The sequence below is a fragment of the Meriones unguiculatus genome, chromosome 3 (genome assembly GCF_030254825.1).
Source record: "Meriones unguiculatus strain TT.TT164.6M chromosome 3, Bangor_MerUng_6.1, whole genome shotgun sequence".
Lineage (NCBI taxonomy): Eukaryota > Metazoa > Chordata > Mammalia > Rodentia > Muridae > Meriones > Meriones unguiculatus.
The window spans coordinates 105,593,899-105,610,154 of NC_083351.1; the positions used below are offsets into that span (position 1 = coordinate 105,593,899).

Here is a 16,256-nt window from a genome sequence, read left to right on the forward strand (position 1 = left end):
GAAGGAAGGAAGGAAGGAGAAAAGAAAAGCATTGCACAGGAAAAAAAAACTATACAAGGTATCTAAGAGAAACCTAAACTTCTTTTTAAAGCATGTAAGAATCTCTCACTGTTTTTTTTAACTACAACAGTAATCTTGTCAAGGGGACCTTTATGAATGTTGATATGTGACCTGTGATAAACTATAGGAACTGAATAGGCCACTCTTCCCTTTATTTTGTCTTCTGAAGTTTAAAAGACTGCTTAATATGTGACATTTCTATACAATGGGGTAGTATTCAGCCATAAAAGGAATGAAATTACTACTCCAACACAGATGAGCCTGGAAAATATTAAGCCAAGTGAAAGAAGCCAGACACAAAGGATTGTATATTGTGTGACTACATGTGGATGAAATCCTCAGAGGGTGCAGAGCTATAGAAAGTGGCTTCCTAGGACTAGAGGGAGGAGGGAAGGCTGGGAGAGGACTAGAGATGGCATTAGGAGTACTTTTTTGCATAATAAAAATGTTCAAAAATGTACTGAAGTAGTAAGAACCCAATTCATACTAAAAGCCACTGAATTATACATTTTTAAGTGGGTGAGCTGTATGGGAAGTGAGTCGTATGGGAAGTGAGTCATATTTCCATAAAGCTCTTAAGTTAAAGAAAATAAAAAGGAGCAGGAAAGATGGCCAGTCAGGTAAGACATCTTGCTGCATGAGCTTCAGTGCAAATCCCTAGAACTCATGTAAAAAGTCAGTGGCAGTCACATGTGTCCCCAGGGCGGGGGCAGTCACGAGTGCCTGCTTCCCTCAGGTCTGTAGCTAAGAAGAGGGGAGGACTGCTGGGCCATGCTGGCCATCAGCCTAGATCTGGTTTCAGCAAGGGACCCAGTGCCAAGGGAATAAGGTAGTAATAGAGCCAGACAGTCTATCATCCTCTGGCCTTCCTGCACACATGAGCACATGCACCTGCACAAATACATGTACATACACCACACAGCCACATATGAAGATAAAAAGAAAAATAAGCTATTTCTTTCTGTTTTAGACCAGAGCTCAAACGTATGGACATTATTAATGAATCAAATCCTAGGTGCTAAAATGTGGCTTTAGCCACTTTTGCTCCTTTTCCTAAAAGCAACATCTGCAAACTATTTTAAGATCACTGTCTGAGCTAGCCATGAGCTGATGATTCATAACGTGAGCGTGCCTTTCCTCAGGCTATAGGATGTCTTTTCTCTGTGGTATTTACATCTCTGCAAAGAATGTTCCAAGCTGGGCACCTAGAACATGCCTGGAGTTTTAGATGCTGACATCCAAGCTCACTGGTGCTCCCACCAACAAATGTCAGCCAGGGTTGATTACTGTTTTCCAAGGAGCAGCAATTAAGTACCTCCAGTGCAGAAAAAGAGACAAGTTAGAATAAATGTTTAAGATGAGCTATGATCAAGTTTTTATTACAATATTTTATGAATATTTTAAATGAGATATGTTCACACATATATTATATTGGGGGGGTGATGCTAGAGTTAAAATAGCAGTAAGGTCGACCTCCCTGGTACCACTGCTGGGAACGGAAATTGGGTTAATTGGACAGGATTTGCCCTCTACAAAGGTAAACTGGCAGCGCTCCCTGGAGGCGTGGTCCCTTTCCAGTTCTTGGTTACAAAAGCTTCCTAAAACAGGACAGCATGTGTTCTAACCCAGTGTCACAGGAGTGGCTGTCTGCTCAGCCTGTTTACATCTGTCATTAGCTCTATTTTCAAGAGCAAAAGCAGATGCTTGGAGCAAGAGGCCACAAACTCTTGCCTAGGCATTTCAGAACAGAGGGTTATTCCAGGAGGCTGAAATACTTGCTCAATTCTCAGGGGTGAGCTACCCTGTTACCCTCCATGGAAGACTCAGAAAAGACATTAATTATTGCAAAATCACTCCATGAACCACTTGCCACATCCAGACAGCAGCTCCATTAAAGAACGGCTTCGCTCCTTAAAATGAAGCTTCTGCATTTGGAACCTCTATCACAGGCTGTGTGCTGAACTTACAAATACAGGGCTGAAGCTGTATGTGAGAATGCACAGGCCAGCTCTAAAGTCTTCATAAAAAGAAACAAAAACAAACAAACAAACAAAAAAAACAAAACCAACCACCCAGGGTTATTCTTTTTTATCTCAGAAACTTACTTGGTATAATCAAAATCATGTAACATCAACCATGGTGCAAACTGCAGACATTTCATCTTAAACAAGCTCGTGAAAAATGTATCCATAGGGATATTTTAAAACCAAATTCCAAAGAAAGGACTCTTCCAAAGAGGCATTTCTCAGGATGTTTTAAAGGTATCAGGGAATCATTCAAGCAAAGCAAGGGGGAGGGGAGGAGTCTGATCCTACTGTGGGGTGGGGAGCTCTTGACCTAAGGCAAGGTACGCTGAGTGGGTAGGGATTGGTCTTGCTCATCAAGATCCTGGGTTCTGGCTGGGATGGGGACTGGCACAGAGGAAATAGAACAGACTGAGCCCCTCTCTGGATGTTGGGCACACTCTGTGTGTCTCTTTACGTTTTCCCTCTTAGGGCTTCACTTCACTCACCTGTTCTCACTGGCTTCACAAGAACTGGTGTGAGGATGAGGTCAGTACATCAGAACAGGCATAGTAGCACACACCTGTAGGCCGGCACTTGAGAAGATGGGACTCATGCACAGTGAACTGGAAGCTAGCCTGGGCTACATTGTAAGCACCTGTCTCACAATGCAAGACGAAAAGAGCCTATCAGACACAAAGAGTTCTGGCAGCATCTTCCAAAGGAGAAATCATGTTCTTAGGCTTTAGCACCTCACTTGAAAAAGGAGCACTGTGAATCGCCCTCACACAGCAACTGGTGAGCTAACAGCTGAACTGCTTTCATCATAGTAATAATAAGCACCAGAGGCCACATTTATACAGCAAATCGTGGGTGTTTATAAGCACAATTGGCCTGTTTGGTAAATGCTTTAAGAAGGCATAAATCTTCCTTGCGAATGTGTTATGCTGGAATTCACACACACCACAGACATCTACTGTTGCTATTACTGGGAGTAGCTCTCCATCAAGCCCTGGAGAATGGGAAATGTTACAAACTGAGTCGCTGGCTGATATTAACATTAAAAACCATTATCTCTATACCTCACACTGTTGAAGAGCTATTCTCTGTGGCTGCAGCAGTTGAAGAGGGCCTGGCCTGTCACAGTGACCACTATTTTTTTTTTTTTAAATGCACTGGTGCATTAGTCACTTTCATTTAGAACAGGTTTGAGAAAGATGAGGTGGGGGTACCAAACCCACAACTTGTGATGCCCTACAATGTATTTTCAAAGTGAGGCTTCCAGATCAGCAGCACCCACAGTTTCTGGGACCTGTCAGAAAGCAATTGTCCAGGAGCTACTGGAGATTTGCTGAATCAGAAATGGTCAGTGGAAGCCCAGGACCTAGCGGGGTCACAACTTCCCATGAAATTCTGATTCTCATTCAGCTGGGTCAGCTGAGAGCACTAGGTCAGAGGACAGAAAAAAGTTTTTATTTTTTCAATTAAATTTTATCTAATGTGTATGTGCAAGGGCACCAGAGCACATAGATACACAGGCCAGAGACAACTTTCAAGAGGGGTTCTCTCCTATGTTTGGATCACAGAGATCAAATTCAGGTTGTCTGGCAATAAGCCATGTCCCTAGCCCAAGGAACATGAGTTGTCCTCAGACCACCCTTCCCCTCATAGCCAAGGCATTTTTCCCTCTTCACAATGACTGGATTAGATGTACTAGCAGGCTATTAAAAGTTCACAGATTGAGTCAGGCAGGTTGAGCCAGGCTGCACATGCAGGGAGGCTGCACCACTGGGCATAGCTCAGTGGCCCAGAACTTTATTAGGTCACTCTCTGAGTGATATTCTGATGGGTTGCAGGCGGGAAACCACTGGAAGGCCCCTGCAGCCTAAATACCGTATAGAAGCAACTACAAAACATGATCATCTAGATGAGGCTGTAAAAGGCTTTCTGCAATGGGCCAGGGGAACAACACTTCAGGCTTTGCAGCTATGCCTCCACCTGCTGCAGCATGAACACCCTTGCAGACCACAAGCTGAGAAGTGGCCAGTATCCTGTTTCAATATAATTGTATTATGCCTCAATTCCACATAACTGCATGACATTAACTCTTCTTCTTTTGACTTCTTCCAAACACTGAAAAATCTGAAATTCTCAACTTCTGGTCTGTTCAACACGGGTCTGTGGATGAGGGCTGCACTTGTGCTCCTGTGAAGTAAAACATGGGAGTGATCACGCAAGCATTAAGTTCAGTAATGCTGTCTTCCTGGCACATGTCGATTCAATACAAACAGCTGCTTTCACGAAGCTAGAGGCCACATTTCTAGAAACTCGAGATTTCATTTGTGTACAATAATATATACAGTTGTGATGGCCACATAAGTGGATGGACTAAGCTTCCAGGGACTTTAGGAAGGTCAGTCCCTCAGAAGTGGCCATCAGTTTGACTTCTTAGATGCTGGCTAGGTTGACAACAGCACCACAAGCAGATACTTTAAAACAGGTTCAGTATAATGTGTTCTTGAAGAGGATGCAGGACAGGCATCCAGAAGGCATGAGCTTCCATTCGCTTTGCCTTGGTAGCTCATCCTTTGTCCTGGACTTCCATCCAGCCTGAAGAGGGAAAGAAAACAAGCCAGCCTCCGTCTGTTCAAGTTGCTATAACAAATTGCCATTCCTGATGTCTTAGCAACAATTGAAATGTATTTCTTACCATGACAGAAGCTGAAATATAAACACCAGGGTGTTGGCAGCTCCCAAAATCTGATGAGGGTTGCTTTCTGTGTTTCAAATAATGCTTGTTTCCCTGCCCTCCCATGGTAGGAAAGGCAAGAAAGCTCACATGGGCCTCATGCCTAGAAACAGTAAATCCTACTTGGGACTAAATCCTAAAGGCCTCACCTCCAGATTTTATCACACTGGGGTTTAGCATCTCAACACAACAGCTGTAGAATCGTGCCTTTTTGGCCCTCACCTACCAGCTCAAAGAGCTCTCTTCTGCTGGGCAGCTCTAAGGCCTTACTCTCACATGTCACCCCAAACTTCTCCCTCTCTCCTTGAGACAAAGGGAAAACTGTTTTCAAAAACATCAGTATAAGCCAATTGACTACCACTAATGGTGAGGTAAATACAGTTCAATTGAGAACTGACACGACATAGATTTCAGAATGGGAATTGTTACACCAATTGCAAAGCATAAGCTCCTGCCATAAGCTAATCTGAATGGGGAAGAAGGAGAGAGACGGGGCTGGAGAAGATGTTCAGAGGTTAAGAGCATTTGCTGCTCTTGCACAGGACCTGGATTCTGTTCCCAGTACCGACTTGGCTACGCACAACCATGTGTAACTCCAGTCCCAGGGATATGATGCCCTCTTCTGGCCTCTACATACACCATACATACATACATATGTGCAGGCAAAACACACTATTGGTGAAAGAGAGAGAATGAGGAGTGGGGGAGGGTATCAAGAGCAAGCAGAGCCCTCTCAGGATTGGCACTGCATGTGAATGACAACACATGTACATTCCTAGACCTAGGCAGGGCCAACTTCCTTATCATTAACACATGTTGAGCCTGATGGTCGGTGTTAACTGTCATCTTAAAGACTCTAGAATCACTTGGAGACTCTGGCTGTGGAAGGTTGTCTTGATTGCTTAGCTAAGGCAGAAAGACACACCAACCATGGGTGATGCCATTTCCTGGCTGGGATCCTGGACTAAACAGAGAAACAGAATTGAGTAGCAGCATGCATTGACCTTCTGTTTCCAGTGCAATGTAACTGACTCTTCAGGTTTTCACTTCCCTGCCTTGGCAGACTGCCCCTTGAACTGTAAGATAAACCCTTTCTCCCTAAAGTTGCTTTTGTGTCAGAGATTTTTTTTTTTTCACAGCAACAGGAAAAGAAATGAAGACAGCTGGTCAACGACTTCCCTGTAGCAAGGTTTTGAGAGTGAAGCAGCATGAAGAGATTGGAATGTACCACTGTGGTCCTGGCAAGAAGAATTGCTAGGCAAATATCACTTAAATCCTTTCACCCACACCCTGTGCCAATCCTGATGAAGCCTCATCCTTGTCGACAATGGGAAGCACACAGTCTAGCATAGGTGGCTCCTTTTCCTCCTGCTTTGACCTGAGGGGGAAGAGGACTCTCTCCAGTCACCACTGAGGCATCCTGGGATGGAACTGTGAGAATGGTTAGAGTGGGAATCAGGCAATGGAGGACTTCAGCATCATCCCGCCTTCTGGTGAATTAGAGATTCCGGAACAGATCTTTGTGGATAGACTAGATAATCAATTAGCCATGGATACCACAAGTCTTTGGAGAATCTTGTTCCAAATAACAGGCTTATAAATTAATTTTTGGAATGGAATGCAACATATTCGCAAACAGATAACCTCCTGAATTAAACAGTTTTTCTGCTTAGCCTACTGAATCCTGCACAGCACTAAATGACGCTGTATCTAATTCCCATAGATAATTTCTGAGTTGATTATGATCCAAATAAGGTCTTCACATACATTTCTCACAAGCTGATATGAATAACAAAGATATACTGCTTTTAAATATTTATATAAAAAGGATTTGATTTGGTCTTCTGTTGCATTTCTATTGATCATAAATTAAAGCCTGTTCTAAATTTAGCATCTATCATTACATGGCTGATTATTTCAGCATCCAGGGGTACCAGGAATACTGCTTTTGAATATGAACAATTTAATTTATTGAGTTACACCCTACACTGAATGCAAAGATGGAAGTCACTATCACCAGACATCAGATCTTTCTCTTTGTGTCTAAAAACTAGCCCTGTAAGACCAGAAGCCTCGCCAGTTGCAGGAAAGAGCTGTGTGTACAACAGACTGGGAACAACGAGCAAGCTCCTGGGAGCTGGGGTTGCACCCAAGAAGTTCCAAAAATAAGGGGAGGGGCATAGGTTACAGGAATGCATGATTTCAGATAAAAAAGGCTAACCCACACATTGGGGAGAAAAGATGTATTGGATCCATAAAGAAAAAGCAGTTCACGGTTCCAGGACAAAAAAATTAAAAAGTAAAAAAAAAAAAAAAAAAAATTCAACAAGTGGTCCAAGGAAGGACAGAAAGCTTAGATAGATAGATAGATAGATAGATAGATAGATAGATAGATAGATAGATAGAATCAAAACTTTTAAAGCCCTGACCAAAGGTAGAGGCCATCTGTTCTCTCTTTAATGTGTGTGTAGTTGACCTAGTCTTCCCCCAGGCCAGTAAATACTGCTAACCAGAGACTTCATCATCTCTTTGCTCACTAGAAGGCCAGGCAGAGGGTACCCAGATGCTCACATGAAAGGAGTAAGGCTGGGAGGGCAAAAGACTTGTTCTGGAAGACAGTGACAAGAATAAATGGGATTCCAAATCTACTCAAGCTAAATTCAGTTAAGTGGACTGGAAAAGCAATCCCAGATATCAGGAATGCTTACCTAATTGAAATAGACAAGAAAACAGGAAGGGTGCTGTGCTGTTGGCAAGACAGGGTCTACAACATTGGGCACTGCCCATATTCCTTGGCACAATAACATGGCTGAAAGTGGCACTGGAAATAGCTTCCTGTTTCAATGTGGCTGCTGAAGTTTATAGATCAGTACTTCAGGTTCTATTATAATAAATTCTGAAAAAGAGATTTTGAATAAACGTTAATACCCACTCACTGTCCCTCCTCCAGGAAATGAAAATATAGTTTATATGTTTCTGGAGTCTATCAAATGAAATAATTCCCTCAAAAGAAGACTCCCTACCATATTGTCATCCTATTCAGACCCTTTGAATATATGTGGGTGATTTACACACTTCCTGAGCAGAACTTACCTGGTGAACTCCTCACCCTAAGATTCTTGTACATGCTGCTCTTGCTTCTGCTATCTGTGGTCTTTTGAGACTGAGAACATTGGGCTGGTGAGATGGCTTAGCCAGTAAAGACTACCTGAGTTTGATCCCCAGGACTGATAAGCTGAGAAAGAGAAAACTGATTCCTGCAAGATATCGTCTGACTAAAACACACACACACGTGCTCTTTAAAAGTTCAAACAAAGACTCAGAATTGTTTGGCTATCACCCTAGTGCTTGGGAGGCTAGAGCAAGAGGACCATTTACTTAAAGAGCCCAGGGGTTGGGGACCTGATTCAGAGGTTAAGATGTTTGGGGTTCAGATTCTTAGCAAACATGTAAAACACCTGTGCAAAGACACATGACTGCTTCTCTGGGGAGAAAGAAACAGGTAGACCCTGGGGACTTGCTGGGCAGCCTATCCAAGCCAACGAGCTCCTGATTCAGTGAGAGCTCCTGTCTCAAAAACAAATTTTGACCTCCAGCCTAGACACACGTCCAGAAGAGATTCAAAGGCATACAGGTCTCAATATAACAAAGAAAAGGAACAAACAATAATAAACCCAACAACAAGCCACAACTCCTTTATCAAAATGTCACAACAACACACCTAACAGAGTATACAACATTCTACTGACTTGTTTGGCTTTATGCTAATTACAAATTACATCATTCATTCACTCCAGATTTTCTGAGTCCATCCATGGGCCTGGCTATAACCTCAAGGTCTAGGGATCATAACAACTGCAAGTACAAACTTATGGACTATGGAGAGGAGGGTGAGAGGTGCATGTGAGCTGCCTTCAAGAAAGCAGAACTGATTCAGATAGAGGAATGTATCAAGCTCATATAGGTATGTACATCCTTGAATACAGTCAGACACATCTCTGCAAGAACCAGGCTCCCAGGAGGATAGGGATGGGGCAGGCTTAGCCTGCTTGAGGAAGTCTACTTGGAGTTATAATGAGGAAGCTTCTCATCCTTGGGAATACACACATGTTTTTTCTGGAACAAAACGCACTAATAAACAAGCAAAAGCATTTTTTTCTCTATAATCCCAGTGTAAAAACTAATGGAAACATTTGACTTTACATCTTTGAGCCAAACTAAATTCCTGGAAGACATCTAGAGAGCCTCAACTACATGGTACTCAGAGAAAAAAAAAAAACAAAACAAACAAACAAAAAAACCCCTCAAGAGCCAGTAAGTTGAGTGAATTGCGTTCAGTCCCACAGGAGCTGGGTCTCCAGAGAACAGACCTCTAGCTCTAGGTAACTCCATGGCTGTGGCTTAACATCCATCTCAAGTAAGGTACTTTCAGGATACAACAGCAAAATGCTGGAAAAGCACAAAAAAGTCACGAGCTCTTAGCCCAGGGCTGTTTCCTGAATGTAACTGCACTGTCTAGATGGGAGGGAACTCAAGAACAACATGAAAGCGCTGTGAGTATCCACAAAGAACAGAGACACACACACAATGTTTAAAAAATTATCTGCCACTTGTCACCAGCATGCTCTCCTTTCTTCTTTCTTTCAGAATGGCTCTGTGGCCCACTCACCCCAACATGCAGGGCACACAGCAGGAATTGGCTGGTCAGCGGTGCTTGGCAGACCTACCTGAGACCAGCATAGTCTCCACTCCACAGTCCAGAGTCAAGTCCAAAGCCATCTTTCTTTTTTCTTTTAAACAAGAGCATTTCTAAATTGAGAATTTCATATGTACCTATAATGTGTCTGATCAAACTCACCCCAACCCAGCCCTTAATTCTTTTCCTATCTCTCTCTCTCTCTCTTTCTCTCTCTCACACACACACACATTTCCCTCCAAATTTACATACACACACACACACACACACACACAGGTTTCCCTCCCAATTTAATGTGTTCTTTTTCTTTCTCCAGAGCCACCCAGTCCAGTTGGTACTGCCTGTACTTAGTGAAGCACAGGCAGTACCTTAGGGGCCACATCATGGAGAAAGCTGTCCTTTCCCCAGCAGCCATCAATCAGCTGCCTATAGCTGCTCAGCTGGAAGTAGGATTCATGAGACCTCTCATCTGTTCATGTTGGGATCTGGGTTGTAAAACTATGTCCCTTTGAGATACAAACCAGAATACTTAAAAAAAATTATTGTGTGTGTATGTGTGTGTGTGTGTGTGTGTGTCACTGGAGGTCAAACCCACAACCCTCAACATGCTAATAAGCAAGAGCATTCCTCTACCCCCAAGACTAATCTATGTCACTAGCACCACTATTATTTTTTAAATGTGCACAAGAAAAGGCAGACAAGAATCAAGCGGCTTTAAGATACACAGCACAAGGGACACGTATACACATATACATTCATGTATACACAGCTTACTAACTAGGCTCCAAGTTTTGTTTAGGATATTAAGAGTTTAGATGCAGGTCTGGTGAGAGTAACGTGATACCAGGTGTGAGATTGCCGTTAAACATGGTTAGAATGGCAAATTTTGTGTAGCATGTATAAATGCATGCTACAACAAACACACCACAGATACAAAATAGACGATAAGGTCTGGCTCCAGTCCAAAAAGAAAGGAAAAGCTCCACACAGATCTGTTCATTTTTCTTGCAGCTTAAACATGGGCGTCCGTACGCTAGTCATGCCATATCTTTAGAGGACCCTCAGAAAAAGCTCAAAGCAGGTTTGTAGCTGCTAGGAACAACAAAAATAAAAGCAGGCTGTGATTCTCCAAGAGCATGGAACTTCCTGTACTGGGTCAGGGCTGTGCTTTGCCTCCTAGCTGGAATGTGGGAAGCAAAAAACAAAAACCAAAAAAAAAAAAAAACCCAAATGTTTATTTTGGTAAACTTTACTGTAAGCCATCAAAAACAATAACAAAAAAACCTTATCTCAAACCATGCACAGATCAATAATCTAAAACAAGGAAATGTTACATGCTATTACATGCTAAATCACAAAAACCACTGGTATTCAAGTCCCTTTGACCTCTAGAACTAGCAATTGCGGGTGGTTTAACCAAATCCACAGGGTGCTTTTATTGGAAGCAACAGCTTCAATCCAAGGGACCTTCAAGACCTGAAAGGGCTATACTGAGCCAAAATACAACTGATGGCATGTTCTGTTCCTCTTGAGTAAAAAAAATAGGAAAGCCATCCCTATTAAATGAAAATGTTTTCCTTCCCATACAGGGGTGGAGGGCATTTAAAAAGGCTAAGAAAGGAATAGGAAACACATATTTAGGAAAACAAGCAAACAGCACTGAGGAGATAGCTCAGTGGATAAAATTCATGCATGCTTTACCATCACCAAGATGTGGGTTTAACAAGAAAAAAAACAGACAGATGAGGCCGGGTGTTCTTGTAATGCAGAACTGGAGAGGAAGAGACAGACAGATACATGGGGTCATTGGCCTGCCTGCCTGGCCTACCTGACCAACAAGAGCTCCTGCCTCAAAAGTAAAGCTTAAGGCTCCTGACAAACAGCACTCAAGGTTGTCTTCTGGTCTCCACATGGCATGTACAACAAACATCTCTCTCTCTCTCTCTCTCTCTCTCTCATACACACACACACACACACACAATTTTAAAACTATTTCAGCTGAGCTAGGTGAGATCACTAGAACCTCACCTCTTTATCCCAGCGTTTGGATTTTGGAGTCATGGTATCCTAATGATGTAATTTACAATTTTACTTTGACAGCACAGATGTTGTTAATAAACTCCTTTTACTCCATCTTCTTAAGTCCAAGCTATTTCCTGGCAAGCCTCCCCCTCCCCCTACAAATCAATACCAGTAGTTTTTGTCAGGCTACCTAGAAGGGTGGGGGCCACCAGCTGCCGTTCCCTACTTCCCATCCCGGCAGTAAAAGGAGTTGGTCCATGATATCGCATTCTCTGGTGCTGAAGACTCCACCAAGACAGCTGCCTTTGGACAGCTGGCCTAGCCTTCGAAGCCTGGAATGCAGCCTCCTGGCTGTCAAAGGCCCGGGTGTTCCTGAGCTTGCAGATGACAGCTCAGCTTAAGTGTTGGCGACCTGAATAATCCCTTCTGACTTCTGACCACCTAGAATGAAAGCCAATGAGTTCTAGTTGCCCAATTCCCAGTGACTTGCAGGGCTAGCTCTGGTATAGGACATAGCCTGGGCTGTTCCACTTGTTTGGGTCAAGCATTCACAGGCCTAGGGGAAGAGCTCTCTGGGAGGCAGGAGTGAAGAGGTCAAAAGCTACCCTTGTCCAAAAGATGTTCAGAGGACATAAAACATTCATAAATGAGAGGGAGACAAGAAAGCGTTTCAGGTGGGGTGGAGCGAAAGAAAAGCAGCTAGGGTGAAAGAGAGAAAAATAAAATAAAAACAACCTTAAATGAAAAGTCACTACACTAATTAACTCATTCATAGGTTTCACAGAATTAGGCCCACAGCATTAGCTACAACAGGTCAAACTAGAAGGTCAAACAAAATCAGGTTAGAGCTGGCTTAAGTGGGAGGTGTGATTATTAGTAATTAGTGTGACTAGAAGAAGTCTTTGTCAGGGAACAGAGGCAACTCAACAAACCTAATGGCTTTTTCTGGCAGTTTAAAATTGAGAATAGCCTTTGAAAGCAAATCTAATTATACTTGTTGGAAATAGACAGAAGAAGAGATCTTGAAAGGAGACAATGACTTGGAGATTTTTCGTGATTATATTTCCAACCAGTAAATATTTTAGGAGCTCCGAATAAAGAAAATTCAGATGGAAAAGCACTGTAATCCTTGTACAAAGCAATAGCCTTGATGAAATTTACTGAAGTAAATTAAACAACAACCCTTTAACATACAATTAGGTAAGGTGATACACTGCAAGCTATTTCAAAGCACTGAGATTAGACATTTTCTAAACAAACGTAGTAAAATATTTTGATCTCCCCAAGTGAAAAAGTCGAATTTAGAATGTATTTCTCAATTCTATACTTCCCTGGAGGATCTCTTGTGATTATCAGTACACCTGTGTATGCTAAAAGAGCCAAAGCTCAGTCAGGCTTGGACCCTCTCACAGAGAATGGTCTTAGCTTTGTCTGCACTCTCAAGAAGCGGTGATGCTTTGTGAAATCTTACAAAACTGCCCAGACGTTGTTGTCCAAGAAAACTGGGGTGGTGTGAAAGAGGAAGGTCCCCCAAAGGCTCTGGTCTTTTGAATACTCACTCTCGGTTGGCGATGCAGTTTACAGGGAGGCTATGAAACCTTTAGGAGGGGGAGGGGGAACATGACACTGGAGGTGGACTTTATGAGTTTTTAGCCTCCCCTACACATAGTATGCTCTCCATTCTGTGTTTGCGGTGTGAGCACTTAGGCTGTGTGCTGCTTTCTTTGCTTCTGCCGGTTCTTGGCCCAAGCCTAACCTGAGCTGTGCCTCACTCTTCTCATCCTGGGAACCCTGCAATTCTCACACAAATCGCCAAGCTAAGTATACATGTTATATTTGGAGTGAAGGACTGGATAACATAAACCATATATTCAATGACCCAGTGAAGATTTTGAGGTCAGGATTCTGTGTTGCTTTTAGATTTAGGAACACATTATTCTGGTTTCATCCTTGCTAAGCCCACACTCTATAAATACTGTCAAGAGTGACATGACCACCCACTTTCTACCCGTCAGGGCCGGCAGAGGACTCATGTGGCACAGACTATGACTGTAATTTACAGCAACAGCACTGAAAGGTAGGGTTGTTCTGTGGGGAGTTGCTGCCACACAAGTGAGGTGGCGCTACAATGAAAATATCATAGATACTGTACTAAGTGCAATAAGCCAGTCTTAGAACGGATGCTATATGATGCCACTCACATAAAGCACTTATCAAAATCAGAGACAAAAACAAATAAAGCTACTTACCAAATAGTGGGGAAGGAGAGAAGGAATTAGTGTGTGAGTTTGAGGGTGTCTAGAGTAGCAATGCTGTGAGACGAAAAGTTATAAAGATTGGCCAGAGAATGTGACCACGGAAGTGTACAAGGGTAAGTGGATGTACTGCAAAAGCTAATGCCATGTGATTTATTTTTATTTGTGTGCACATGTGTGTCTGTATGTGTGCATACCATGTGTATGGGTGCTCAGGGGCCAGAAGAGGGCACTGCATTCCCTGGAGTTGGAGTTACAGGCGGTGGTGAGCCACCTTACATGGATACTGAGATCCAAATTCTGATCCTCTTAATGCTCTTAACCACAAAGCTATCTCTTTAGCCCATGCTAGAGTTTTCATCATGATTTTAAGTTAAAAAAAAAAAAAAGCAGATTTAAAATCAAAACAAAGCTGAAAAGAAAAGAATGCTAATAAACTTTATAGTGCTTTCAGGAACATAGTTATGCTAATGGCATGCTGTTTAAATTCTATTTTTCCTTTTCACATCCTTTAGAGAAGAGCTGTCAGGGTCTGAAAGGAACTGAGCTCTCATCAGGGAGAGTGGGAGGAGAAGCTAGACAGTAATGGTGATGGTGAGACAAAAAAGCTCTGACCAGTCCTGTCAGGTAAAGTAAACAATGCGGAGATGTCTGGCTCTCCATTCCAGCTCCTTCCAGTGACTGAGTTCTTATCTGACAGACCACAAACTATTACCAGAGGTTGGTGGGGAGGCAACTGAAGTGGGCAACAGTCATGACTGTGCTGCAGATGGCCATTCAGCATGTGGTCTCTTTGGCCCCTCACCAGACCCCCAAATCCACTGGTAATCAATGAAAGTCCAACTGAGAATCCCAGATGAGACAGAAACAAGCCTGGAAAACAACCCGGTGTCGAGACAGATTACAAATTCAAGAATTGAGAAAGTTCTCCAAGTGGGCAATCCCTTGGAAGTTTACACTGACCATGAAGCCCTTCTACCTTTAACCATAAAGAACTAACCTTATCATCAACACAGCTTATCATCAACCCAAATGACTACTTCTACTTCCTTATGTTTTACACCTGTGGGAAACAGAGAAAGTCCTGAGTAAATGTATATTGTTGACACGCACATGGCCATGTCAGGGACCCCAACACCTCAGAACCATGGATCAGGGTCAGGGAGTAGAAAAGCCTTCTCTTGGTCCTGGTTCTGATGTGGCATTGTATGCAGAAAGTACCAGGCACAGCTTCCTGGTGATGGTTCTATAGTGATCCCCTACCCAGATTAGCTAACTGCCTCCATGGTCAACACAGAGTTTCCTGGCTGCTGCAGGTATATCTCCATCAGAGCACATGGACCATCTCCATCCCAGCTTTTCTGTATGTGTGTCTGCCTTCATTCCCAGCACTCTAGTCATGTTGATCTCTAAGCCAAGCACATCAGGGCAGTTTCCTCGGGGCTCTGCAAGTGATGATAACACCAGTACCCCAGACTCCTCATGGGCATACTTCAGTCTATCGTAAACAGTAGACTGAGTGTACACTCACTAGGTAGGTTAGTGTACACTCCCTAGCCAAATCCATACATTCAAATCTTAACTCCACTGTAAGGGCATTAGTAGGTGGGGCCTTAGTGGGGTAAAGGCATAATGAGGATGGAGTCCTCAGGATGAGATCACTGCCTCTATGAAAGACATTGAAGAGCACTGCCTCATTCCTCCCACCACGTCACAAGCCGGGTCACATGTGAACCAGGAAGTAGAACCTTCTGGCACACAGTCAGCTGGGGCTTTGACCTCAAACCTTTCAGCCTCAAAAACTGTGAGGGGGGTGGGAGGAGATGGTGATGTTTTTAAACTGTCTGTGGTGTTCGGTCTTGCCATACTGGTCACACAAGAAAGGAAGTCCTAACTGCTGTGCCCTTCTACCCCACACTAGCTGGGACAGTTGCCGTTCTTCCTTTGCAAGGATGGTGTCACACACATCATATACAAGGTACACATTCTGCATGCGATGCCCTCTTGGATTCTGACTTATCATTTAAGAGAGAGAATAAGTCTGTGTGTGTTTGTCCATGTGGAAGCCTGTGAAGGTGACCACAAGTGCCCACAGGTAATGTAGAGTGGAATGTAGACATCATGAAACAACAGGGACTTGTTCTCACCTGCCCATAGTCTGTCTGGAAGACCACGACGCCTTCTGCACAGGAATTTACAGTACTCGGAAAATGCTGGCCATTTTCTCTTAGCCAGACCCGTGTTCCCTGGAAAGAAAACAAAATTTAATTATGAATTCAAATGATATTCAGTCACAAAACACCACTCTTGAAGTAGCCACAACTCCTATAGGGTTGTTAAAAGCTCTGGAGAGAGGGCTCAACATTTAGGAGCACTGGTTGCTCTTCCAGAGGACTCAGGTTCAATTCCCTGCACCCAGATGGCAGCTCACAACCTTTTGTTCTAGGGGAGCCAATACCTCTGTGTGCACC

The 16,256-nt window shown here is 43.3% G+C and overlaps 1 protein-coding gene across 1 annotated transcript in view; it reads right to left on the bottom strand.

The window, feature by feature from the left end:
* Positions 1-16,256, bottom strand: part of Myo10 (myosin X) — a 197,603-nt gene that overhangs the window by 134,014 nt on the left and 47,333 nt on the right. Inside the window, exon 2 of the mRNA XM_021648702.2 lies at positions 15,933-16,031. Within this exon, the coding sequence (XP_021504377.1) occupies positions 15,933-16,031 (99 nt within the window). The remainder of the gene's footprint in view (positions 1-15,932; positions 16,032-16,256) is intronic.